This window comes from Sus scrofa, chromosome 17 (assembly GCF_000003025.6).
Source record: "Sus scrofa isolate TJ Tabasco breed Duroc chromosome 17, Sscrofa11.1, whole genome shotgun sequence".
NCBI lineage: Eukaryota > Metazoa > Chordata > Mammalia > Artiodactyla > Suidae > Sus > Sus scrofa.
The window spans coordinates 33,835,985-33,863,790 of NC_010459.5; the positions used below are offsets into that span (position 1 = coordinate 33,835,985).

Consider the following 27,806-nt stretch of genomic DNA (forward strand, 5'->3'; position numbering starts at 1 on the left):
TCTCCAGGACTAGCCGAAGAAGAGCAAAGCAAAGTGCCCACAGAGCAACATTTAAAGATATGCTTCTTCTCAGGGCTGTAGAAAGACAGTGTTTGCACATGTCCAACTTGGCCAACTCACATTTTGGGTCCTACCCACCCTAGGCCTCCAAGTCCTATAGGATTCTCTTCCCTCCTTTTCATCTTCACATTTGCTCAGACCCCTCATCAGCACTCACCTAGATCACTCCAATAACCTCCTCATGTGTCTCACTGTGAAATCTCCATCCATACACCACAGACATCAGAATGGTCATTCCAGAACATTTGCTCAAAAATTTCAGACAGTCCTCAATCCCTAAATCATACTTCAGGAAATTGATGGTGAATGTCGCAGGTGTCCCAGACCTTAAAATCAGAGATAAAATGAAGCAGCCAGAGGAGCTTCCCAGCTTGGGCATGAAGATCCCTTCTCCCTTTACGGAAATAGATCATGTCCCAAGCAAGCCCAGGCCAGAGCTGCCACACAAACAATTCCTCTTCTTGAAGGAGGTTATGCCTCCATTTATTCTGCAAACATTACTGAGCTCACGCTATGTAACAGGCACTGTGTTCAACACAGAGAAAACATTGGTACAGACGGCCCCCACATTTGAGGAGTTTATTGTATTAGGAGAACGGACAGAAAACAAATGAGGGAGGGAAGAAGAGAGGGAAAAGGTAGAAAAAAATAAAGGAAGAAAGATGGAAAGACAGAGAAATAAAGAATGAATGGAAGGAAGGAAGAATGAAGGAAGGACAGAAGGGAGGGAGGGAGGAGGGAGAGCAGGAAGGGAAGAAGGGGAATGTGATGACTGATCTGAAGAAAATAAAAGGGTGCACAGAATGATGGGGATTGCAATGCTGGAGATCTCCATAGGAATTGGAAATTAAGAGGCTGCTACCTAGAGCCACTATGGAGAACAGTTTGGAGATACCTTAGAAATCTATACATAGAACTTCCATATGACCCTGCAATCCCACTCTTGGCATCTATCCGACAAGCTCTACTTAAAGAGACACATGCACCCGCATGTTCATTGCAGCACTATTCACAATAGCCAGGACATGGAAACAATCCAAATGTCCATCGACAGAGGATTGGATTCGGAAGATGTGGTATATATACACGATGGAATACTACTCAGCCATAAAAAAGGATGACATCATGCCATTTGCAGCAACATGGATGGAACTAGAGAATCTCATACTGAGTGAAATGAGCCAGAAAGACAAAGACAAATACCATATGACATCACTTATAACTGGAATCTAATATCCAGCACAAATGAACATCTCCTCAGAAAAGAAAATCAATCATGGACTTGGAGAAGAGACTTGTGGTTGCCTGATGGGAGGGGAGGGAGTGGGAGGGATCGGGAGCTTGGGCTTATCAGTCACAACGTAGAATAGATTTACAAGGAGATCCCGCTGAATAGCATTGAGAACTATGTCTAGATACTCATGTTGCAACAGAAGAAATGGTGGGGGAAAAACTGTAATTGTAATGTATACATGTAAGGATAACCTGACCCCCTTGCTGTACAGTGGGAAAATAAAATTTAAAAAAGAGGCTCTAGAAATGGAGAAGCCCTTCTGAGAAGGAATTATTTCCCAGAAAGGCATATCTGAAATTTGCAATAGCCTAGAGAAAATACTCTCTTGTTACAGATAGCCCACTGTACCAAGCCCTAAGGTCTGAAGGAAATTAGAATGTTCAAGGAAGAGGAAGAGGGTGGAGGAACATGAATTTGAGGGTAACAGGACATGGAAAAATGATGAAAAAATGGGTAGGAGCCAAATCACACAGGACTATCTGCCATGGTAGGGATTATGGATCTTATTCAAAGAATGGAAAGATATCAGAGAGTTCTAATTTATACGGTATTACATCTAATTTACAATTTTGGAAATCACCATGACACCTGTGCCGTAAGTAGATTGGCAGGCAACAAGTAGTTAGAAAGTTCAGATATGAGGTTACTGCAACAAAGCAGGAGGCAGTGAGGGTGGCTTGAGCTATGGCGGTGCCAGCAGAGATGGAGAGAAATTGATGATGTGAGGTGTGTTTAAGAGAGAAATGATGAGACATGTTTGAGGACTGAATGTGAACGTTCATGGAGAGGGAGGAATTGGAATGGCTTCCAGGCTAGGTTGAGCAGAGGAATGAGATGGGGAAGTCAGGTGGAAAAATAAGCTGGTGATGGAAACTATGGTTTCAGCGTTGAACACATTAAACATAATGTTTGTTCATCATCCTAGAGCAGATGTTGAGTAGGCAGACAGACATATATGTCTCCAGCGCAGGAGAGGGATTGGAGCTGGAGAGATATTTTTAGAGTCATTAGGTCTTGAAAGTTGGTTGCCAGGGCAGCCAAGCAGCAGAGCTGAAATATCCATTTACCTTTTCTTTCTTCTTGCTTCTCCAAAGCCCTAGGATACAATGTAATCTCCAGACTGTGGTTCAAAAGGAGTACTTACTTATGTATACATAGATTGGAAGGGGAATCAGAAAGACAAAAATGTTTCCATTTATCAGGATGACAGGATGGTACCTATGTTTTTCTTTTGCATTTTTATATAATCTCTGCAGGAATTGGGAGGTCCCCCTTTCCCCTGTCACATGGGGCTATCCTGGTTATGCTCCCTGGACACTGTGGGAAGGACTGCAAAGAGAGTAACATATAAGGAAGACATTCACAAGTGGGTAGTGAAAGGAGTTCCCGTTGTGGTTCAGTGGTTAATGAACCAAATTAGCAACCATGAGGATACAGGTTCGATTCCTGGCCTTGCTCAGTGGGCTAAGGATCCAGCGTTACCATGAGCTTTGGTGTAGGTTACAGATGTGGCTCAGATCCCATGTTGCTTCGGCTATGGCTAAGGCCAGCGGCTACAGCTCTGATTCAACACCTAGCCCGGGAAACTCCATATACCATGTGTGTGGCCCTAAAAGACAAAAAAAAAAAGTGGGTGGTAAATAGTTGAGAAAATCAGAGACATCAGCTGGAAGATCTCTTGATACCATTTAATTCAACTTCTCTCCAAACCAAATTGGGGAGTTGGTGTCTTGGAGATATTAAGTGACATGATCAAGTTCAAACAATGCAATTCTTAATACCAAACAATACCACTACAATGTGTGCAAAATTGCTACATTTTAAATTTTTTCCATGATTTAACATGATTTCTATTCTAAGATCCCTTTCCACGGATTTAATCTTAGTTGGATCATAACCTCTTCCATCAAGTCAGGATCCCCCTCATCCTCTCCATCCTCTGTGGTGTTAAGGTGCCTTTGTGATATTAGCCCATGCAGGCATTTGTTCAGATCCACCTCGTGCTGCCCTTGACTACAGATCCACAAGGTGCCTCTAACACTAGTGTCTTCCTGGTCTCACAGCTTCCCAATAACCACTCGATTTCAGCTCTGCTCACACTCCTTTAAAGCACCACCCACAATCCTCTTAAGCACACTGGAAAATTTGGCTACTCTGGGATCCCGGAATCTCTGCGAAATGCTCTCTGGTCCATTCGCCTGGGAAGAGCACACACTCAGTTCCACATTTCTGTTGCCAAGCCAAGCTGGAAACAGGAATTCTGAAAACCATGTTATCAGGAAGGAAGGCGTATGTTCTCCTGACTCTACCACCCTTCTCTAAGCCAAACTGGACCTGGGGTTTGAAAAGCAGGTCTCGGTTCTCCGCCAGTATTGGTTCTCTCCAGCTCCCCTCATCCTTCCCACAAGTTGGGCAATGTCATCTAGTTTGAGAAGGTAACTGGAATGTGGGGGGAGATGAGCTGCCTCTACTAGAGCCTGAGTTTTTCCAAACTTTTGCATCTTTCATCTAGATATCAGCTTTTGAAACTCAGAGGTGAATGTATCCTCTATTTCTGCAATGATAATATCCTTTGCATTACTCTGATCTACCATCTAATTTTGTCAAAATAAAACAATCCACATTAAGGTGAAGGCATCAGTCAAAATTTTGCATCAGTAAGATCTCAGCAGTGACACCAACAGGCACATTTTATAACTACAGCTGCAAGTCTATGGCGTAAAATTCAATGCATCCCAACTCTATGAATACACTCAAAACCATTGAATTGTACACTTTATAAGGTATGAGGATTTTATGTTAGGTTAATTATATCCAGTAAATTTATAAGAGAAAAAATGACAAAGTTACAACCAGCCTTATTACAAATTTCCAACATTCTTTCATTATTAAAATGGTGGAAGAGGGAAAATAATGAATTTCAAAAAACCTTTTGGAGCCTTCATTATTTTCCACTTCCCAGATAGAACTAATGTTGACATTTGTGGGAAGAGGCAAACAAGTCATGTAGAGGGCTATTTCATATCATGTGATATTGTATCCAGTTCTCAGAACTTAAAGCTCTGAAACTTCTGACAATAGTTCCTATGATGCTTTAACGATGGAAAGTATTAGACTCACATTTATAGGAAGTTTCTTACCAAATCCACTGTCTGTACACAGATGTAATCAGCTAGTGGAAATTTTTTCCTAGAAGCCTCCATCCAACTTCTTTTTACATCTGATTGGCCGGAATCTCAACACATAACCCGACTTAACCATTATACAACCAATCACTGAGGAGAGATCTGGGGCTGCAATAACTGGCATGGTCTAGCAAAGATCCATCTCCTGAGGCTGGGAAAGGGCTTATACCACTGAAATTCATTACTGCACATGAGTGGGAGAGAAGGGGATCTGCTACCCAGGTGAGAGGGGGTGTGGCAGGGCAGGGGCCCAAAAGCATCATCCATGTGGGTGGGTGGTGAATCCAGTGATTTGTAGAAAATTGCACCCTGCTAGGTTGCAATATCACTCTGGTGTCAGGACATAGAGACAGGGTGCAGAGGTGCATGCCAAAGATTTGGCACCAAGAACCACGATCCTTATATATCCCAAGGTTGGGGAGGGGGTTACTTGGGGATCCATGAAAAATTGCTAGTGTTCACCCTGCCCAGACTTAGTGGGGGCAAGTGCTCATATTAGATTTAATCAAAGTAAGAAAAAAAATGTTTCAAGTGACATGATTATTAATTGCAAAGAGAAAAATAATTTTATAATGGAATCTCTTGACAGATATCATCTCAACCAAGCAATCAAAATGAATCACCTGTAATGAGATGAATTTAAATCTGTGCTTCCTGATTGGTCACAATGAGAAAAACACAGCATCGCTTCTGGATATATCTGCTAAAGATGCAAAACCTGACTCTACTCAAAAGGAAGTGTCAAAAATCAAAAGGAGAGATATTCTACCGAAAAAAAAAAAAACTGGCTGGTGCATTTCAAAAATGTCAGGATCATAAAGGAAAGAGAAATTGTTCTATATTAAAGAAAACTAAAGTGATGTGACAATGAAATGAAACTGGATCATTTTCTACAAAAGACATTTGGGGACAATTGGCAAACTGGTAGGAGATCTGAAGATAATATGATAGTAACATTTCAATGTTCCTGATTTGGAAAGTATTGTGACAAAGTAAGAGAAAGTCCTTATTTTTAGGAAATACACACAAATATTTGGGGATGATAAGGCAACGTCAGCAATTTATTCACAGATGTTTCTGAAAAAATTAGTTCATCGTACCATACTTAGAGATTATCTTTAAAACTGAAACTATTAGCGTTCCCGTTGTTAAGAATCCAACTAGTAACCATGAGGATGCAGTTCAATCCCTGGCCTTGCTCAGTGGTTAAGGATCTGGCTTTGCCATGAGCTGTGGTATAGGTCACAGACGTAGCTCAGATCTGGCATTGCTGTGGCTGTGGTGTAGGCCACCAGCTTCAGCTCCAATTCTACCCTAGCCTGGGACCTTCCATATGCTGCATGTGCAGCCATAAAAAGAAAAAAAAAGTAAAAAAGAAAATCAACTTAGACAGTCTAGTTCAAGCTTCCTTGCTCTTAACAACCACATACTCTCCTTTGATGCTCTCGTCTAGGCCAGTGACCTTAAAGACCATTGATAACCCAAGAACTCCTAAATTAATTTACACCTATCTCTTAAACATTATAACTAACTACCTACTCACTTGGAGAGCAAAGTTAACATTTCAAAAACTGACCTTCTTCTCAGCCCCCTAAAACCTCCTGCACCTGTACACTTCCCCGTTCCAGTTAACGGGAACTCCATTTGTCCAGGAGTTTGACAAAAAAGTCGAGGAGGCATCCTTGTCTCTTCTCCTCTCCCATCCTACATCCTTCCTACCAGGAAATTTTGTTGATTATACCTTAACACATACCCAGAATCCAGCCATGTCTCTCCATCTCCACTGCCTAGATTCACCCACAATCCTCTTTCCTGGATTCCTGCGATTAGCGCCTCGGCAATGTCCCTGCTTCTGCTCTCACCTCATCCACTCTCAGTAGAGCCAGCAAAGGATATGTTTAAACCGAAGCCAGACCCTGCCCCACCTCTGCTTAAAACCTACTAATAGCTGCTTGCATTACTGGGAGGAAAAGCCCCCATGGGCTCACCTCATCTCCCTTTCCTTGCTCACGGCTTTTTTTCATAGGATTGAAGACTTTCTAACATACTCCAATCTTTACTTATCTGCTTCATTATTTATTCTGTGTGGCTTTTCTTTCTTCTACTCCCTAGAATGTAACTCCAAGAAGGCAACAAGTGTTGTTTGTTTTGTTCACTGATGTTTCCTAAGCACCAAGAACTGGGCATACGGTGGGTGCTGAATACTCGTTGAGTAAACGAATGAGTGAATGACTACACTATACAGTCTCTCATGTTGAATAGGTGAGAGAAGAAATGCAGAGACAGATAATTAGAAGGCAAGAAGCAGAAGGGGAGAAAAAGAAGAGAGGATTCTAGATCTGGGGCTGCAGAGAAAATCCCCTGGTCCAGCGAGCTGCTCTAGCTAGAAGTTTCTAGAAGACCACAATATTTAGGGAAATCATTCTTTTGGGAAGGTAGCAGTGAGTACTGCACAATATGAGGGTTTGTGAGACTGTTGCAAGCTCACACACGGGGCTCACCAATGTCTGTCACTTCTCTTGCCACGGAAAGGCAGCTTCTCTGATGTGGGATATTGTCATGTGCCTTTGTTAGGTTCCAGGGAGGGAAGATTGGGAAGAAGCAGCCCTTTACTTCACCTCCTGTGAAGCCATAGGAAAGAATGAAACCTTGCCCTATGTGACAGTCTGGGTGGACCTTGAAGGCATTATGCTGAGTGAGATAAGTTGGACAGAGAAGGACAAATGCTGTATAATCTCACTTACAATGTGTAGTCTAAAAAAACAAACAAACATTTGTGATGGAACATGATGGATGATAATGCGAGAAAAAGAATGTATATGTATACAGATGTATATAGATGTATAACTGGGTCACTTTGCTGTACAGCAGAAATTGACAGAACATTGTAACTCAACTATAATTTTTTTTTTGTCTGTTTGTATTTTCTAGGGCCTCACCTGCCGCATATGGAGGTTCGCAGGCTAGGGGTCTAATCGGAGCTGTACCTGCTGGCCTACACCACAGCCACAGCAATGCCAGATCTGAGCCACATCTGTGACCTACCCCACAGCTCACGACAACTCCGGATCCTTAACCCACTGAGTGAGGCCAGGGATCGAACCCACAACCTCATGGTTCCTGGTCTGATTTGTTAACCACTGAGCCACGACGGAAACTCCTCAACTATAATTTTAAAATTGAAAAAAAAAAACTCATAGAGAACAAATTGATAGCTGCCAGAAGCTGGGAAGCAGGGGATAAAATGGCTGTAGGAGATCAAACTGCCCAAATTTCTAGTTATCAAATAAATGTCATGGTGACTATAGTTAATAATACTGTACTGCATATTTGAAAGTTGCTAAGAGAGTACATTTTAAAAGTTCTCCTCACAAGAAAATTATGTTTATAACTAAATATGGTGATGGACGTTAACTAGATTTACCATGGATTTTGCAATATATACAAATATCAAATCATTATGTTGTGTACTTGCAACTAAAATAATGTTAGATGTCAACTATATTTCAATTAAAAATGTAATTAAATTTTAAAACTGAAATGAGATATCATCTTACATCCATTAGGAGGGCCACTATTAAAAGAACAAAAAATAACAAGTGCTAACAAGGATGTAGAGAAATGGAAACCCCTGTGCCGTGGAGGTGAAAATGGAAAATAGTATAGAGGTTTCTCAAAAAATTAAAATGAGAACAATTATATGATCCAGCAATCTCCGATATACATCCAAAAGCATTCAAATCAAGATTTTTTTTTTTTTTGGTCTTTTTGCCTTTCCAGGGCTACTCCCTTGGCATATGGAGGTTCCCAGGCTAGGAGTCTAATCGGTGCTGTAGCCACCAGCCTACACCAGAGCCACAGCAACTCGGGATCCAAGCTGCATCTGTGACCTACACCACAGCTCACAGTAACACCGGATCCTTAACCCACTGAGCAAGGCCAGGGATCGAACGCAAAACCTCATGGTTCCTAGTTGGATTTGTTAACCACTGAGCCACAATGGGAACTCCCTCAAATCAAGATTTAGAGGAGATAGTTACACATTCATGTTCATCACAGCAAGAGATAGAAGCAACCACATGTCCATCAACAGATAAATAGATAAAGAAAATGTGGTATGTCTATACAATGGAATTTTTCAGCCATAAAAAAGAAGGAAATTCTGGGAGTTCCTGTAGCGGCTCAGTGGGTTAAGGAACCAGTGCTCTCTCCAAGAGGATGCAAGTTCCTCCCATCCCTGGCCTCGCTCAGTGGATGAATGATCTGGCAGAGCCACAAGCTGTGGCATAGTTTGCAGATGCGTCTCAGATCTGGTGTTGCTGTGGCTGTGATGTAATCCTCAGCTGCAGCTCCAATTCAACCACTAGCCAGGGAACATCCATATCCCCAGGCTCCTCCCTAAAAAGAAAAGTTGGATAAACCTAGAGGACATTGGCTAAGCAAAATAAGCCAGCCACAAAAGGACAAATACTGCATGATTCCACTGATATTACATATCCAACGCAGTCAAAATCATAGAAATAATAAGTAGAAAGGCAGTTGCCAATGACAAAGAGGGATAGTTAAAGGCGAATTAGTGTTTAGCCAGCATAGTTTCTGTTTTTTGCAAGATGAAAAGGTTCTGTTAGTTATTGCACAATAATGCAAATATACTTAGCACTACCAAATTGTAAACATTTTGAAAGGGTCAAGATGGTAAATATAATGTCAGGAGTTTGTTTAACCACACACACACAAAAAAAAGAGCCCCCACACACTAAAAAAAAAAAAAAAAAAAAACTTAAGATGAGTGAAAAAAGCCAGACACCAGTCACTATATGACTCTATTTATATGAAATTCAAGAACAAGCAAGATGAGTCTATGGTGACAGACAGCAGATTGGAGGTTGCCCAAATGGCCAGAGATTGAATAGAAAGGAGCGAAACAACAACAACAACAAAAAAAAACAACTTCACTGTCTTGGGGTGGTGATTATATGGGTGTATATAGACATAACAAGTCTAACAATTCGGTGAGCTATGAGTTTGTGCACTTACATACATTACTCTGTAAGTCATACCTCAATAGAAATTAAAACAACACTGTACTACTATACACAAAATGGATAAGTAACGAAGACCTACGTGTAGCACAGGAAAATCTGTTCAGTGCTCTGTGATATCCTGTATGGGGAAAGAATCTGAAAAAGAAGGATATATATATTCCAAAGTAAATCAGCTAGACAAGGAGAAAGATCTGTATAACTGATTCACTTTGCTGTATCCTGGAAACCAACAGAACATCGTTAAGTCAACCATACTTCAATAAAATGTATTCTAAAAAAAAAAACCCACCAACAAACATGTCATGGGATTTGAGATAAAATAGGATATATAAACAAGAAAGGGGGATGGACTGGGAGTCTGGGGTTAATAGATGCAAACTATTGCACTTGGAGTAGATAAGCAATGAGATCCTGCTGTATAGCACAGGGAACTCTATCTAGTCACTTATGATGGAACATGATGGGCGATAATGTGAGAAAAAGAATGTATTTATACGTGTGTGTGAGAAAGAGAGAGAGACTGGGTCACTTTGCTGTACAGTAGAAATTGACCAAACACTGTAAACCAACTATAAGGAGAAAAATAAAAATCAATAAAAAACAAAAAAGAGGGAGTTCCCATCTTGGCACAGTGGTTAACAAATCCGACTAGGAACCATGAGGTTGTGGGTTCGATCCCTGGCCTTGCTCAGTGGGTTAAGGATCCCATGTTGCCGTGAGCTGCGGTGTGGGTTGCAGATGAGGCTTGGATCCCTCTTTGCTGTGGCTCTGTCGTAGGCCAGTGGCTATAGCTCGGATTAGACCCCTAGCCTGGGAACCTCCACATGCCAAGGGAAGCAGCCCTAGAAAAGGCACAAAGACCAAAAAAAAAAAAAAGGCACCAACCGAGGACAGGACAAATTCCAAACAGCAAATAGTCAGGCTCAAGGATCTAGTTGCTTCAGAATTAATTAGACACGAAGTGCTTCTTCTAAATAAAAAGAATGTCTGACATGACACTAGATGAATTCAAGGTCAGATTTTTTTTAAACTATGTAATTCTGTTTGATTCTCATGGAAACTGGGGGATCCGTTGCATACAAACCACTGGGCAGCCTCACTGTTATAGCTCCCTCATCCACCCCTAGATTTTGGAGAATCAAGAGTCTATGAGAGTAGCAGGAATTCCCCACTAGCGGTCACAGCTGCCTGGAATTTACAAGTGACTTATGGAAGATTTATGGTGGAGGCCACTGCAAAACCTCATATTTGCAGCATTCCCCATCGTGGCCCAGTGGTTAACGAATCCGACTAGTATTCATGAGGATGTGGGTTGGATCCCTGGCCTTGCTCAGTGGGTTAAGGATCAGGCATTGCCGTGAGCTGTGGTGTAGGTTGAAGACACAGCTCGGATCCTGTGTTGCTGTGGCTGTGATGTAGGCCGGCAGCTAGAGCTCCGATCAGACCCCTAGTCTGAGAACCTCCACGTGCTGTGGGTGTAGCTCTAAAAAGACAAAAAACAAAAAATAAAAAAACCAAAAAGAACCCTCACATTTGCCATCTTCTGATGCCCACACATCGTCCCTTTCCATTTCTAGAAGGACATTCCATGCCTCTCCTTCTCTTTCACCTTCCAAATCTTCTCCCAGCACCTCTTAGTAGAAACTAATCCAGAGCAAGCCTTGCAAGAAGTTCTGGAATATGTAGTCCCCAGGGTTCATCCTCTCTGATAAAAAAGAGAAAAAAAGGAACAGTGGTCAATGCAGTTGCAAAAACACCAGGGTCGGTGTTTTTCAGTTGTTTTTTTGCTGATGAACTTGAGTGTCTTCCTTAGACTCTTTTACCCAGTTTTCCATTTTGTGGTAAACAATGCAGAAGCTGTTGTTTTACAAAGTTCCATTTCTGCAGGGGGGAAAAAAGCCGAGGTAAGTGTAGACTAGTGTTGTTTTTATACCTCAAGTGCTCCTGTTGAAAACAATTTAGACTAACGCCTCAAGCTAGTCTAACGCCATTCCCGTAACAACCAAGTGCCAAGTCCACTAACCAGGGGAAAGTCACTGCTCCTGGTTCTGAGCGATTACTGGGAGCCAGTGCCCCGCACGCTAAGCACATGGCATCCATTTTGCAGTGAAGGGTCAGGTTTACCATTTTTTATGTACTTCTTTATGCATTTTTCATCCTCATAGTAGCGCCTTCCTGTGCGGATTTGTCCCTGTCAAAGCTGGAGCCTCAGACTCATTGCCTTAAGGAAGAGACTGGCGCGATTCCTGCTAGAACCAAGAAGACCATCTGCCTGGAAAAGAGCTGAGGTTAGGAAATTCCCTGCAGAAAGAAAGGGACGCCTTCCCTATAATTTGATGAGGGTGGCCAGTCAGGGGGAGGAAGGGCAAGAGCTGAGATGCTGAGGTCCTGGCACCCCACAGCTGGAGTCAAAACTTTGGGGTGGGGTGGGAACGGTGCATATAAATCCCAAGTATGTTTAGAGAGCCTAGAGCAGAAGAGATTTGGCCTGGCTTCTTAGGGAGGTCAGGAACCTTCCTTGGGTGCCACAGGCCACACGGGGCCATGTTCAACCTGACATCCGAGCAATAGGTCAGAAATAGCAGAGGAACTGAATAGCTCCAGAAACTGGTGACTGTGGTCAACCTTAGGGAAGGTAATATTGAGAAGAAGCCCTATGAAGGGAGACTATGAACCCTGTGAATTTTTAACCCTGTGGATGCTTTTGGTAAATTAAAACATCCACAATTGGAGTTCTCATCATGGCTCAGTGGTTAACGACCCAACTAGCATCCGTGAGAACACAGGTTCGATCCCTGGCCTCGCTCAGTGGGTTAAGGACCTGGGCATTGTCATGAGCTATAGTGTAGGTTGCAGACTTGGCTCAGATTCTGCGTTGCTGTGGCTGTGGCGTAGGCCAGCAGCTACACCTCAGATTCGACCTCTGGCCTGGGAACCTCCGGGTACAGCCCTAAAAGACAAAACATATATATATATTCATAATTCTTTACCCCCTCCCTATATCCATGCCCTTTGTAATCAGATTTTGAAGCTCCTCCTCTCGAGAGGTGAGGTCTATTTTCCACTCCTCGAATCTGATCTGGTCTTGTGACTTGGTTTGGCCAAAAGAATGTAGCAGAAATGACATAGTGCCTTACAATTTCTGCTTTCTCTCAAAACTGCCTCTCTCAGCTGAACAAGCCTAGACTAGCCTCCCGGAAAATGAGAACTGAGGTAGCCTAGGCAATAGTCAACCAACCACAGTAGCAAAGCAATCTAGCCAATCTGCCACTGATCTCAAGTACATGGCAATTCCAGTCAAAAAACAGCTGACATGTGAAGAACCATGGAGTTGACCCCAGACAAAATTTTCAACCCCACAGATTCACAAATTAAGTCATGGTTATGGTTAAGTCAAGGTTACAATGTCTTGCCTATTAAAATAAATAAAAGCAATTTTTTATTTTTCATTTTTTTATTTTTATTTTTAATTACTCTGAATTTTATCACATTTATAGTTGTACAATGATCATCACAACCAAATTTTATAGCATTTAACAAAATTAATTTTAAATAAAACTTGAGAATAGAAATAGAAATAGAATTCACATAGATGAACGGCTGATTCAAAATTTCCCCTGAGGGAGTTCCTATTGTGACTCAGCAGGTTATGAACCCAGCATAGTCTCTGTGAGGATGCTGGTTCTATCCTTGACCTCACTCAGTGGGTTAAGGATCCAGCATAGTTGCAAGCTGCAGGTCTGATGTTGTACTGGCTGTGATATAGGCCTGCAGCTACAGCTCCAATTTGACCCCTAGCCTGGGGAACTTCCATATGCTGCAGATGTGGCTATAAAAAGAAGAAGAATTTCCCCTATAAGGATGACTTGGAGGTCCTGATGTTCTGGTAGAAATTTTTAGGCCTGTGGTCTGTACAAAGAGGCTCCAATGTGGGTCTCCTCAATAAGAGAACAAGCAGAAGAAGCATTGGGATTTGCAGTGGTGCCAATGCAAGGTCCCAAAGGCCACACAGGACCAGCCACACCTTGACAGACCCAGTGCAAAGTACTCAGGGACAAGGCCAGACCAATCTCTGAGACAAGACCCAGACCCAGGGCCCACCATCCTGCCCCAGAAAGAAACTTCAGCTTCCTCTGCATCCAAGACCGTCTGGAGTGGGTAAGAAGAAGGAAAACACTGAAATCTTGAGCTTCTGGTTTTTGTTGGGTTTTTGGGGGGTTTTCTGTTTTGTTTTGTTTAAAGATTGAGTTAACCTAAAGATGATGATGTGATGGTGGCATATACGGGGCTTACTCCATCTCACACATCCAGCCACATTTTTATTTGTATTTTGCAGATTAAAGGTGCTCAATGGTTGTCTGAGTCACTCAGCCAGATCCGGACAAAGCCAAGATTTGAATCCAGACAATGCAGATAAAGAGGCTGTCAGAAATGGGGAGAGCCTGGGATTGCTTTAATTAGCAAACTTAAGCTTTTCCTTCCTGATAACCAGCATGATGGGAGGTCCCAAGGAAGTTTAGATCTGTTACAGAAAATCAAGATGCCATAAACACGAAGTTTTGCATAATCTGAGTGTATCATGTTTGGAGCCCAGGAAATGGAGGTTTAGAGAGTTGCATGATTATACACTTAGGAAGAGGGGTCTGTGCCCCCTCTGCACTGCCAAAGGGGGCCTCCACAGGACAGGCTTTATAATAAACCCTTCTTCTTAAGCAAATGTCACCTCTTCTGGTTCCTACATATTATGAGCAATGATGGCTGATATGTGTGGCCTTTACATTGCACTAAGCCCTACAACATCTTTCTTAGAAAGAGATTGCTACTATCCGAATTTTGCAGATGAGGCAACAACAAAGGCTCAAAGATAACAAATGACTGAAAGGCCACACAACCAAGAAGAGGCAGACTCAGTTCTTGATCCAAAGTCAGGCTAACTTGGAGGCACACTGTGACAGCCATGCTCATCTCCCTCCCAGGGGTCCAGGACAGGGCCTTGGAGAGGTCATCAATGTTTTGACAGAGTGATTATAGGAACTACTGCCTAGACACAAAAGCGGAAACCCCTTCACCCAGCTGCTTCCTCTTGCACCAGCAGCCTTGTCTTGCTATAGTGAAAACACTTCTCCAAGTAGCCTTGGCCAGAAGAAGCAGAAAACAACTTTCCCATGTATCCCATGTCAGACTCGAATACCCACTGGAGAGAAGAATGGTGGCCAGTCTAGGGGACCACAGAAGACTCCCCATACAGCTTGTGATGCTCACCCCTACCTGCCTGGCTCACTCACCTCCCTGCTGCTGGCTGCTGGCACTGCTCCTTGTCCTATCAGGTGAGTAGGATCTGAGACAGAACAGGTCCCAGAGAGGGATGCCAGGAAGGGCTTGACCCCACCAAGATAGAGTAGGAGGGGGGAGCCGAGAACTTTCCTGATCCTAGCAGAGCACAAAGATCAAGTGTCTGGAAGAGCAGAACTTCTTGGGCAGCACAGGGACAATGAGCTCCTAGTCTCCGGGCTCACACCACTGTGTTCTGGACACTTGTATGCCCATGTCAGAAGCTCTTCTACAAGGAGCCTCTCACGGGACCTTTCTCTAGGGAAGCTGTAAATATTAAATATTTAAACAGTGAGGCTCAGCCCAGGATCAGCTACATAATTTGCCCAGCCCAGTGCAAAATGAAAACACTTTGAACCTTTGTTCAAAAAATACTAAGAATTTTAAGACAGCAACAGTAGAACATTAAGACAAACAAGAGGCCCCTCTAAGCATGGAACCCTGTGCAGCCATACAAAGCAAACATCTATGAGCCAGTCGGGCTCCGTAAAATGGGGCTAATCCAAGAGCTACCTCATGACTTTGTTGGGAGGATTCCACAAGATAATACCTGTAAATATCTGGCACAATGTAAATAATAACTGTTTGCTATTATTATCATACTCATGCCTCTTCTAAATCAGAATCAGTCTGATTTAGCTCCTGAGCTTTGAGGCTTCTGCATACAGCTCCTCCTCTGAGCCTAGAGTTCTCTGATCTGCTAGGCAAGATACATGGCTCACAGTGGGTTCATCCATTCCCTGCCATCTGGGTCTCTGCCCCAGGCCCTACTGAGATGCAGATTCTTCATCACATCTTGGGTCTTCCAGGATGGTCCCCTCCAAGAGAGGTCCCAGTGGGACCCAGGTGTGGAGACAGACCTGGATGTTCCCTCACTCACTGGCTGTGACTTAGGGTACTTCTCTCCTTCAGGCTAATTTCCTTATTGCAAAATGTGAGCTGTAATTCCTAGTCACAATAATTTTAAGTGTCCACTGCTTGTTAAGCACTAGGCTAGGAAATCATACACCTAATCTAATTAGGACCAAAAAGATTCAAAAAAAGTTTTTTTAGACAGCCACTCCCACGGCGTATGGAAATGCCCAGGCTGGGGCTCAAATCAGAGCTGAAGCTGGGGCCTACCCGACAGCCACGGCAACACGAGGTCTGAGCCACATCTGTCACCTATGCCACAGCTTGCAGCAACCCTGGATCCCTAACCCACTGAGCAAGGCCAGGGATCAAACCTGCATCCTCACAGAGTCTATGTCAGGTTCTTAACCCAGTGAGTCACAGTGGGAACTCCAAAATGTTTTTGAAAAATAATGATTTCTACCAAGCTTCCCAAAGGGAACCCCTTGACCGTGATCGTGAACGCCAAGGCATGCAGATGGGAAGTGGGTGGGAAGGAATCCTAGAGCTGTGGCCCATCCAGCTTCAGAGACAAGGTAGGGGCAAAGCTTTAGGACATTCCCCAAAGTCCATGTGGCCACATGAAGGAGAATCAAGAAGAGGAAAGTGAGAAAGGGTGTGGGGCCCAGGGCAAGATCTCAGGTTCCTGTTTCTTCACTGTAGTTTCACTTACCCTGACGGACTCAACTGGGATAAGAATCATGAGGTTTTCTGAGCCCTCACCGCCTCCCATTGCCTCTCCTCCCATTCGTGCTCCCTTTCTCATCTCACACAGAAGCTTCTTCTTCGTGACGTTTTTAACAGCTTTACTGAGGTACAACTGACATACAATAAACTGTACACGTTCAAGGTGTTCAAGTTGATACGTTGTGTGAGCCTTGATCGTGTTTCACACTTGTGAACTTATCACCAAGATAATCAAGATGATGAATAGATCTGACACCCACAAAATCTCCTTGTGATTCATCCTTTCCACTCCTTCTCCCCCGCCCCCCACCCACAATTGCTTATCTGCTCCCCACCACTGTAGAATAATTTACATTTTCTAGAACTATTTTTTTTGTCTTTTTTTTTTGTTTGTTTGTTTTTTTAGGGCCATACCTGTGGCACATGGAGGTTCCCAAGCTAGGGCTTGAATCAGAGCTATAGACACCAACCTACACCACAGCCACAGCAAGGCCAGATCCAAGCCGCGTCTGTGATCTAAACCACAGCTCATGGCAACACCGGATCCTTAACCCACTGAGCAAGGCCAGGGATCAGACCTGCGTCCTCATGGATACTAGTCAGACTTGTTGCCACTGAGCCATGATGGGAATTCCAAACATCATAAGGTATATACCGCTTTTTGCCTGGCTTCTATTTTTTTAGGGCCGCACCTGTGGCATATGGAAGTTTCCAGGCTAGGGGTTGAATCAGAGCTGCAGCTGCCAGCCTATGCCACAGCCACAGCAAAGGGCAGGATCCAAGCCCCATCCTGGGTAGATGCCACAGCTTGCAGCAAAACCGGATTCTTAACCCACTGAGAATTTGTGGGAGAATTTTGATCCCTGGCATCAAACATGCATCCTCATGGATGCTAGTTAGGTTCGTAAACCACTAAGCCACAAGGGGAACTTCTTGTGTTCAAACATGCATCCTCATGGATGCTAGTTAGGTTCGTAAACCACTAAGCCACAAGGGGAACTTCTTGTGTGGCTTCTTTTACTCACCATAATTATTCTGAGATCCATTCATGTTGTTGTACATATCACTAGTCATTTCTTTTCATTACTGTCTACTGTATGGATAAGCCAGTTTGTTTTTCCCATTCACCTATTGAAAGGTGTTTGGGTTTTTTGCAGTTTGGGGCTATTACAAATAAAACATCCATGAACATTCATGTAAGGTTCTTTGCACAGACATATGCTTGCATTTCTCTTGGGAAAATACCTAAGAATAAAATGATTGGATCATGTGGTAGGTGAATGTTTAATCTTTGTGACACTGCCAAAATGTTTTCCAAAACGGTTGTGCCATTAGACATTTTCATCATCAATATATAAGGATAGTTCCCCCACACCCTTGCCGACACTTAGTATGGTCAATCTGTTCGATTTGAGTCATTCTAAAATGTGTGTAATAATATCTCATTGTGGTTTTAATTTGCATTTCCCTAATGTGTAATGATGGTTCACTTGCATTCTTTTTTGATAAGATTCTGTTCAACTCCTTTTTTTAAATTGTGGTTTTTTTATTGAGTTTGGAGAATTTTTGGTATATTCTGGTTACAAAACTATTATCAGATGTATGCTTTGCGAAGATTTGCTCCTACTCTGTGGTTTGTCTCTTCTTCCTTCACAAGTGTCCTTTCAACTCCTTTATCAATTTGTTTTTTTGTTTTTTTGTCTTTTTGCTATTTCTTTGGGCTGCTCCCGCGGCATATGGCGGTTCCCAGGCTAGGGGTCGAATCGGAGCTGTAGCCTCTGGCCTACACCAGAGCCACAGCAACGCGGGATCCGAGCCGCATCTACAACCTACACCACAGCTCACGGCAATGCTGGATCCTGAACCCACTGAGCAAGGGCAGGGACCGAACCCGCAACCTCATGGTCCCTAGTCAGATTCGTTAACCACTGCGCCATGACGGGAACTCCTCAATTTGTTTTTTATGGATCATCATTTTGGCGTTGTATCTAAATACATGGTAGAATTCCCTAGTGAAGCTATCAAGGTTTGGACTCTTCTTTGCAGGAAGGTGTTTTTGGTTGGGGGGGGGCGTTGTTTGTTTAGTCTTTTTAGGGCCATACCTGTGGCATATGGAAGTTCCCAGACTAGGGGTCAAACTGGAGCTGTAGTTGCCAGTCTACACCACAGCCACAGCAATGCAGGATCTGAAATGCATCTGAGACCTATAGCACAGCTCACGGCAATGCCATATCCTCAACCCACTGAGCAAGGCCAGGGACTGAACTGGAGTCTTCATGGATATTAGTTGGGTTCGTTACCACTGAGCCACCATGGGAACTCCAAAATGGGAGACTTTTTAATACAAATTAAATGTTGTCAATAATATAATAGAACTGTCCCCTTATCTCTTCTTGAAGTAGCTTTGGTTGTGATTTTCAAGAAATTTGTTTGCATTGTCAAATATATATATTCACAAAACATGTTCACAATAATGCCTTATTATCCCTTTAATATCTGTAAAATCTGTACTGATGTCACCTCTCTCATTCTTGACATCTATGGCTCTCTCTCTCTCTCTCTCTCTCTCTCTCTCTCTCTCTCTCCTCTCCCTTTTCAGTATGGCTAAAGGTGTATCAGTTTTAATACCCATTGATTTTCTCTATTGCTTTTGGTTTTCTACTTTTTTGATTTTCACTCAGATCTTTGTGGTTTCCTTTCTTTCATTTACTTTTAAGTTGCTTTTTTTTCCAGTTTCTTAGGGTGAAACTATGATCATTCATTTAAATCCTTTCTTCTTTCCTAATATAAGCATTTAATGCTATAAATAGCCACCTGCTTAAGCAGCATGCCACAAATTTTAATGTTGTGTTTTCATTTCCATTTATATTACCTTCTAATTTCCCCTTTAGTTTGTCTTGGCTTGTGTGTTATTTAGAAATATGTTATTTTGTTTTCAAATATCTGGAGTTTTCCAGGCACCTGTTTTTGATTCTACTAATTTAATTCTATTGTGGTTGAAGTTTATGCTTTTGGTGACTTGAATCCTTTTAAACTTATTGAGGCTTTTATGACTCAGCATATGCTCTATCCTGCTAAATGTTCCTTGTGCACTTGAAAATAACTGTATATCCTGCAATTTTGGGATATAATTTTCTATAAATGTCAATTAGGCTAAGTTGTTAATAGTGGGGTTTGTGTTTGTTTTCATTTTGTTTTTGTTTTTAAGTGGCCACACCTGCGGCACATGGAATTTCCCTGAGCCAGGGATCAAGCCACCGCCACTTGTAGAAGCAACAACGTGTAGTTAATGTTGTGAGCCACAAGGGAAATCCAATAGTGTTTTTTAATTTTCTGTATTCCTTCTGATTTTCTGTCTACTTGTTTTATCAACTATTGAAGTAAGGATATTAAAATTACAGACTCTGACTGTAGACTTGTTTTTTCTCTCTGAAGTTCTGTTGGTTTTTGCTTAATATACTTTGAAATTCTGTTATTAGACACATAAATGTTTGAGTTTTTTATGTCTTCTTATTTTCTGCCTTTATCATCATCAAATGACATTCTTTATTCCTGGAGATAGTCTTTGCTCCAAAATCTACTTTATCTGATTTTAATAGCTATTCCAGCTTTCTTTTGATTAGTATTAGCGTGACATATCTTTTTCCATAATTCTCCTTTTAACATATTTGTTCCTTTAGATTAAAAGTGTATTTATTGTAAGCAGCATATAGTTATATTTTACTTTTTTATCCAGTTGGACAATCTCTAACTTTTGCTGAAAAATTTTAGACCACTTACATTTAAAGTGTTTTTGATTTAATTAGGTTTAAATTTATTAATTTCCTATTTTGTCCTACTTGTTCTTTGTTCCCTTTTTCCTCTTTTTCTGTCTTCTGTTGGTAATTTAATATTTTCATAATGCTATTTTATCTCCTTTATTGGCTTATTAGCTACAACTCTTTATTTTGTAATTTAGTGGTTGCTTTAGGGTTTATAATATACCTCTTAATTTATCTACCTTAAGTGATATCATATCATTCATATATAATATAACAACTTCATTATGGTGCAATATTCCCAACCCCCATCCCTTATTCTATTGTTGCCATAACTTTACTATACATGTGTTTTAAGCCTCACAATAGAATATTATTATATTTTATTATTTGGGGGCCTTGCTTTTCAGATTTGCTAAGTGGGACCAGAGCACTTCTCTCCAGGTAGAGTACTTTCTTCTGTGTAGTCTACCCATTGCCCTGTTGATCATGAGATTTTTCCAGTGACAGGTGGGAATAGGCACTATTCTTAGCCCTATGCCGAGTGCTGGGCACAGTTCAGTGCATATATATGAGGCCAGGGAAAGAACCGTGAGAAATAATTAGAGAGAACAAGGTTTGATTGATTCCAATAATGCTGCTTGGGGGTGGGTGTTGCTGAATTTCTTGGAACTAAGGACACCAAGGGCAAATGGAATGCCTGGAATTGAACATGAGTTGTCACATGGTCACAACCGTGAGGCAGTTCCTAGTGGCTAATGGCACATGTCCAGCTGAAGATGGGCAGGGAAAGAACTTAGAATGCCACAACTTTCCCCAGGTCCTCTTAGAAGGGAATGTTTTGCTTCACATTTCTACTCCACCACCTCACTTGCAATGGAGAAATATCATGATATACTGCAGACTTAAGTCTTGGAAAGAGATCAGGTTATTCTCAAGCCCTGAAGGAAACACAGATGAAGGGAAACTCAGGGCGCAAAGATATTGACCTTGTGGTAAGCAGAACCTCGAATCAATGAATCCAAATCCTGGCCATGACACCTCCTGAATGCATAGTTCCCCTCAGGTGTCTGCACTTCCCTAAGCATTAGTTTTTCTCTCAAAAATAGAGAACCTCACAGAGTTCTTGGGGGGAGTATCTGTGACGATGTTGATAACCCAGATATAGAAGAACTTCCATGGGATGCCTGGGCCCTCGTTCTCTGTGCCCACTTTGAAGGTAAACTCAACAGTTTAACCTCTCCCCCAAATAGATCCACTTCATAATGCATTAGCAAGTGTGCAGTTTGTTGAAGGAGTCACAGGAGGTGGAAAGGGCACTGAACATAAACTTTATGTGATGCATTTGGGGGTAAGATCAGGGACTCCAAAAACAGGCTGCAAGTGTTTAAATTCTGGCTCTGCCATGTTTTTTGGCGGGTGATGTATTTGTTTGCTAGGACTGCCATAACAAAGTACCACAAGTTGCTTGTTTAAACAACAGAAATTTATTTTTCACAATTCTGGAGTCTAGAAGTCCAAGATGAAGATGTTGGCAAGGTTGATTTCTTCTGAGGCTCTGTCCTCAGCTCACAAATAGCTCTCTTCTCCTCATGTCTTCACAGTTTCCCTCTGTGGATGTCTGTGTCCTAATCTCCTCTCCTTATAAAGACATCCATTATAGTGTGTTAGGAACCAAATATTTTAATTTAATTATTAGATAGAAGACCCTGTCTCCAAATAGAGTCTCATTCTGAGATACTGAGGGTTAGGATTTCAATATATGAACTTGGGGCAAAGGCACAATTCAGCCCAATAAACACCAATCCTGAGAAATCCACCTAAGCTTCCTGGGCTCTGGGTATCTTCTGTTGTGACAAGAAGATGATGTTCCCCACCTCGAAGGAACATCAGAGGAGTAAATGAGATAATATGTGCAGTACCAGGCCTATGGCGATCTCTCAAGTGCCATCTGTTACTCATAAGTTCTCTATCCAACAGCCTTGTTCTCTCTCTCCAACTGGCTGCCCCTCCTGTTTTACGTCCTTCTCCAACAGCACCCTGTCCAGTGTTCTGAGCAATTGTTCCTGACCAGGTAATGCTTGGTTTGTGTTACACTTGCCTCTCAGGGCTGCAAGTGCCTCCTACCCAGCATGAGGCCTTTCTTCCTGTATTATAGGAGCTTCTGAGCAGAGCAACAGGTGTGAGGGGCAGGTTCTACAGCCTGAGGGTCCCATGTTGGTGGCAGAAGGTGGGACACTCCTGCTGAGGTGTACAGTCACCGGCTCTTGCACTGATAACATGATAAAATGGGTCAAGGTGAGCAACAAGGACCAGAAGGAAATTTACAACTTCAGACATGGCTTCTTCCCCGGGGTGATGCCCATGATCCTGAAGACAATGGAGCCACTTAACTGTGACTATTCCATCTATATCCACAACGTCACCAGGGAGCATGCTGGAACCTACCACTGTGTGAAGTTTGATGGCTTGAGTGGGCACGCAGAAAAGAAGCTGGACGAGGGCACCTCTGTGCTTGTGAAGAGTGAGTATCATGTCCTGCAGGTCAAGCACTCTGCTCTGCTCTATCTCCCTGCATCAGTTACCCTTATCCATACTCATGCTACACACCCAAAAATCTCAGTGGCATACAACAATTAGTATGTCTCACTCACATATATATAGGCAGCTGGAGTGGTGCTATTCTATGTCTCATTCCCAGGCCCAGACTGGCCAGAGTGTATATTTCTCATGGAGATGGCAGAAGCATGAGAAGGCAAGTCCCAATGCCCTTAGCACAGTCTCAAGGTTCTATTCATATACTGTCTGCTAACAGCCCATGGGCTACAGTGGCTAAGGTCAAAGTTAAGAGACAAGAAAGTACACCCTGCCACCATGGGGCCATGGCAAGAGTTTGGAGGTACCACACCATCAGAAGGGATCAAGAACAGGGGCTGATCATTAATCTACCAAGCTCCCCAAGTAACCAGTCATGCCATCTGTAAGGGCACCAGTGGTGACCTGGACACCCAAGTCCTGGCTCTGCTATTCAAAAGAAGTATGTTCTTAAATCGGGCACTACAGCACTATATCCTTCAAGTACTTAACTCGTAACACAGGCAATATAATTCCTACTACAAGGATCCTCCAAGTGATGAAACAGAAGAATGGATGTTTGTGAAACCACCCTGTACATGGTTGAGATGGAGGGTAACTGTATGCATGTATTGGGATAAGTGTGAAGGGGGGGGGCTCATTGTAACTTCAGGTAAGCATTTCAGGAAGTCTTCTCTGACTCCTTCCAAGCTGTGACAGATGCCTTCTCTTGGTCCTGCAGTCCTCTGGGTTTCCAGCCTCAGAGGGGTTTCTGGACTGTCTCCATCACCAGACTGAGAACTTATCCAGGGCAGGACATTTGTGTGTCTTGCTGAGCTTCCCTTTCCCTAGTCCTAGTAGCAGCACATAGTAGGTACTAGCCACTTCTTTACTGAGTGAATCAGCCGATGAATAATGATGGAATGTGGGAGGGAGTGTCTGAGTGAAAAAAATCAGGGAAGGGAAAGGGGGAAGATGCGAAGGAGGAAATGAGCAGACTGTGGAGGATAAGAAGGAACAACAGTCCTCTCTTTGCCTTTAGGACCTACGGACACAGAGCCAGACCTCTGGATCATCCAACCCCAGGAGCTGGTATTGGCAACCACAGGAGACACTGTCTTCCTGAACTGCACGGTGCTTGGAAATGGTCCCTCAGGACCCATCAGGTGGTTTCGGGGGACTGGTCTGAGCCGAGAGGCCATTTACAACTTTAGAGGCATCTCCCACCCCAATGTGACAGCAGTCCAGGCCTCCAACAGCGATTTCAGCATTCTTTTTCATGGCATCTCCACTGAGGATTCAGGCACTTACTACTGTGTAAAGTTTCAGAGGAAACACAACAGGCAGTACCTATCTGGACAGGGCACCAGGCTGAGAGTGAAAGGTGAGACAGGTGTTAGGGCACAGGGGGAGGTGGTCCGCAATGAACTCTTTACCGTGTCCCAAATAAGCCTGGTCCTCTTTGCCTCAATGCCTTTACATAAGCTGTTTTCTCTGCCTAGAATGCTTTCGCATTCTCTATGGAGAACTACTACTTATCCTTCAAGACCCAACACAAATAGCCGCTCCTCTGTGAAACTTTCTCCTTCTCCCAAGCTGAGTTAATCTCTTCCCATTCTTGGCTCCAGGGAATTTTGTATAGACTGTTAATGACTCAAAAAATATCTATTATTGCATGCTTCTTGACTGTTCTATGCTGTACTAAGTGCTGCAGATACTGCAATGAAGCTGACATGGTCCCCACACCAGAGACACTCAAGCAGCTCTAACTATTCATTTATAGTTACAAAGTTTGACTTCTGGCCCCCACCCCAGGTAGATACCTGCAGATTCATCTCAGTGACTCCAGTTCCTAAGGCAGGGGCTCAGGAAGTGGAGGGATAGAAAGAAAGGGGAAATGTGAGACCGCCTCTCTCTCTTGCAGCAAAGCCCACTCCTCCCCAAGAGCCAGAATTCACCAATGAACATGCAGCCAAGTTATTTCCATCAGGTAAGTGTGCCTACCTCCAGGGGCATTAACCAGGTCCCCACAAGTAAATGGGGCCAGAAGTGGGAAGGGAGCAGTTCCAGATTTTTAGGGCCCTTCTGTCACTAAGGAAGGGCCCAGGATTCCATCTCAGCTGCAGAAGCAGACCCCAAAGAACCATGTGAAAGCTCAGTCAAAAAAAGGACTTTCTAACAGTCTGTGCTAACTCTTCAGTGGGCAGTCTTGCTTGCAAGGTAGTGAGCTCCCTGTGAGTTAGAGCAAGGATACACTGTGAAGTTGTGCGTTACAGTGCTGAAGACCTTGGCTTTGTAGCCAGGCTCCCTGGATTGAGCCTCTTTCTGGCTGTCAGACTGGGGACAGGCTGCCTCACTCCTTGAATCTCTGGTGCCCTGCTCTGTAAACTAGCGGGGGAAGGGAGATAAGAATCAGAGAGCCTACATCATGGGTTTTATACCGAGCCAATGGGATCACAGGTAACAAGTACCCAGAACTGTGCCTGTCACATCACCTGAAGGTGCATTCAAGGGCATCCTATAACTCAGGGGAGTTTGGACTAGAGCTTAGCCTCCCTGATATTCAGTCCCATTCTTAACCATTCTTGGGAGACAGACCATCTGGTCCCATCACTAACTTGACCCAAATGGTGGCCCTGAGCAAACCACTTCTCCACTCTGGATCTGTCTTCTCATTTGTACAAGTGGGATTGCTATCCTACTTTGTAAGATTAGTTTGAGGATGATATAAAACAATTAGAAAGTGCTTAGTTCAGGACCTGGGACAGAGGAACTTGAGTAGCCAATACAAAAAGCAGTTTTCCGTTGTTATCAGAGGTTGTCATTATGATGCCAAAATGATTAAAGGTATGGGTGGGATTTGGGACAAAGGCACTTCCTGCCTGAGACAGGGGTCAGAGAGGTCTTTGATCTCTGCCAGTGTAGCAAGGATGTGATCCCAGAGGTTATACAGAAGCTGGCCCCAACTTCGCCATGGGGGCACTGAGGCGTGGGCGGTGGGGGCGCTCACCTGGGGCCTTACCTGAGATTCCTCTGTGTCCTCCAGGCCTCCTGTCTGTGTTCATACCTGCAGTCCTGGGCCTGAAAGCAGTGACCTTGGCCGCACTTCTGCTGGCCCTGATTGCCCGCTGGAAGAGCCTTTAACAAGGAGACGTCAAAACTGCAGGCCCAGCAGAGCTGTGCTCTCCTTAGCATGGGGCACAGGGTAGGGATGAACGAGGAGTCAGCCCTGGAGTGGGTCCTCTGAGTCAAAGAGGGCCTGGGACTCCCCAGCCGTTGCTCTGCTTCCAGTTCCAGCCTCCAGATGCCCTCAGGCCTCATGGTGAACTCTGGGATCCCTACATCTGGTTTCAGTAGATAACCAGTGATCTCCACTTCCATGGCATAGAGGCAGCTTCTTACTTGCTCTGTGGGCTCGCTGAGCTCAATTCTGAGCTGAAATGACACGTCTTTGTACCACCACCTCCCCTAGGGCAGCATAATGGTGGGCAGTAACTCTCAAGAAGAGGATACGTTGCCCCCCAGGGGATAGGTGGCAATGTGTAGAGATGTTTTTAACTGTCGCAAATGAAGGTCCTATTGCCACCTAGCAGGTAGAGGTGAGGGATGCTGCTAAATATCCTATAATGCACATAGCAGACCCCACAAAGCAGAGTTATCTGGCCCAAAGTGTCAGTAGTACTGAGGTTAAGAAGCCCTGGTATAGAGGAAAGCATGAATTCACCTGATTTCTAACCCTGAAGCTCCCATCCCCTCCCTGTGTGCCATTAGTAACTAATGAGTCACTGCACCTCTTGGAACATCGAAGAAAACAATGTGGATTCTGCAGTGTACAAGAAACAATTCGAGGAGTTCCCATCGTGGCTCAGTGGTTAACGAATCTGACTCGGAACCATGAGGTTGCAGGTTCGGTCCCTGCCCTTGCTCAGTGGGTTCAGGATCCAGCATTGCCGTGAGCTGTGGTGCAGGTTGCAGATGCAGCTCGGATCCCACGTTGCTGTGGCTCTGGCGTAGGCTGGGAAGAAACAACTCGATTCAACACAGCCTCAGGGCTTACTATGTGCTCTGTGTACACTCAGTACACACGAACTCTCTTCTCTTTCCATGAGAACATTTACTAGTACCTATTACGTGGGGGAGTGGATTAGCCTGGATGTTTTTCATTACAACAAACAGAAAAACAGCTCGAACTAAACTAAGCCTAAGGGGCCATTAATCTATTCTGAGTGTTTTGTGCCAGTTTCAGTGAACTGATAACCAGTGTTGTGGTCGGAACCACCCCTTTCGTTCTTACTATAATTGCAAGACGCCCTTCAGTGATAATCATCAGGGAAATTGGAAGAAATAGAAGTTACAAAACCTGGGAGTTACACAGCACTCCTGGGGCCACACAATGAGGTCACAGGTAGATTAGGGGAGAGAGAGAGAGAGAGAGAGAGAGAGAGTGTGTGTGTGTGTGTGTGTGTGTGTATCTGAGGTTCTGTTTTGGGGGGATCAATAGTTTCATGGGCTCACTCTTTATTGATGATTTTAAAACTTAAGCGTGGGAATGTAAAGCACAGGCAGAGAAAAAAACCAAAAACTATACCCAACGACATTCTCTCTGCATAGTAACCAACACCAATGCGTGCAACTTGAATTTTTAGATGGATTATTTTTAATCCTTTAAAGTGAAGTTTATTTAAGGGTTCAAGAAAATAAGATGAAGGATCTTTCTCATAAATGAGTCACATTAAAAAGATGATATATGATCAGTTATTGAAATCAACCAAGGAGTTTCCATTGTGGTTCAGCAGGTTAAGGACCTGACGTTGGTCTCTGTGAGAATGCAGGTCCAATCCCTGGCCTCACTCACTCAGTGGGTTAAGGATCCATTGTTGCTGCCAGTTGTGATGCACGTCACAGATGCAGCTCAGATCCAGCATTGCTGTGGCTGCAGGCCTGCAGCTGCAGCTGATTAGACCCTTAGCCCATGAACTTC

The 27,806-nt window shown here is 43.5% G+C and overlaps 1 protein-coding gene across 2 annotated transcripts; it reads left to right on the forward strand.

The window, feature by feature from the left end:
- Positions 14,677-27,041, forward strand: SIRPB2 (signal regulatory protein beta 2). 2 transcript variants are annotated; one of them, XM_021077412.1, is made up of 6 exons: positions 14,715-14,911; positions 22,232-22,325; positions 22,410-22,775; positions 23,868-24,209; positions 24,750-24,815; positions 25,872-27,041. In XM_021077412.1, the coding sequence occupies exons 3-6, from the start codon at positions 22,466-22,468 to the stop codon at positions 25,967-25,969; spliced, it is 816 nt and encodes a 271-aa protein (XP_020933071.1). In that variant the 5' UTR covers positions 14,715-14,911; positions 22,232-22,325; positions 22,410-22,465; the 3' UTR covers positions 25,970-27,041. The 2 variants fall into 2 exon arrangements, with proteins under 2 accessions (XP_020933070.1, XP_020933071.1); XM_021077411.1 differs by lacking the exon at positions 22,232-22,325 and having other exon boundaries at positions 14,677-14,911.

Bases quoted from the DNA above. Each gene is read 5' to 3' on its own strand.
- SIRPB2 (XM_021077411.1), top strand. From the start codon at position 14,791: ATGGTGGCCAGTCTAGGGGACCACAGAAGACTCCCCATACAGCTTGTG. The intron at 24,210-24,749 runs GTGAGACAGGTG...TCTCTCTTGCAG, and splicing joins CACCAGGCTGAGAGTGAAAG to CAAAGCCCACTCCTCCCCAA. The intron at 24,816-25,871 runs GTAAGTGTGCCT...TGTGTCCTCCAG, and splicing joins AGCCAAGTTATTTCCATCAG to GCCTCCTGTCTGTGTTCATA.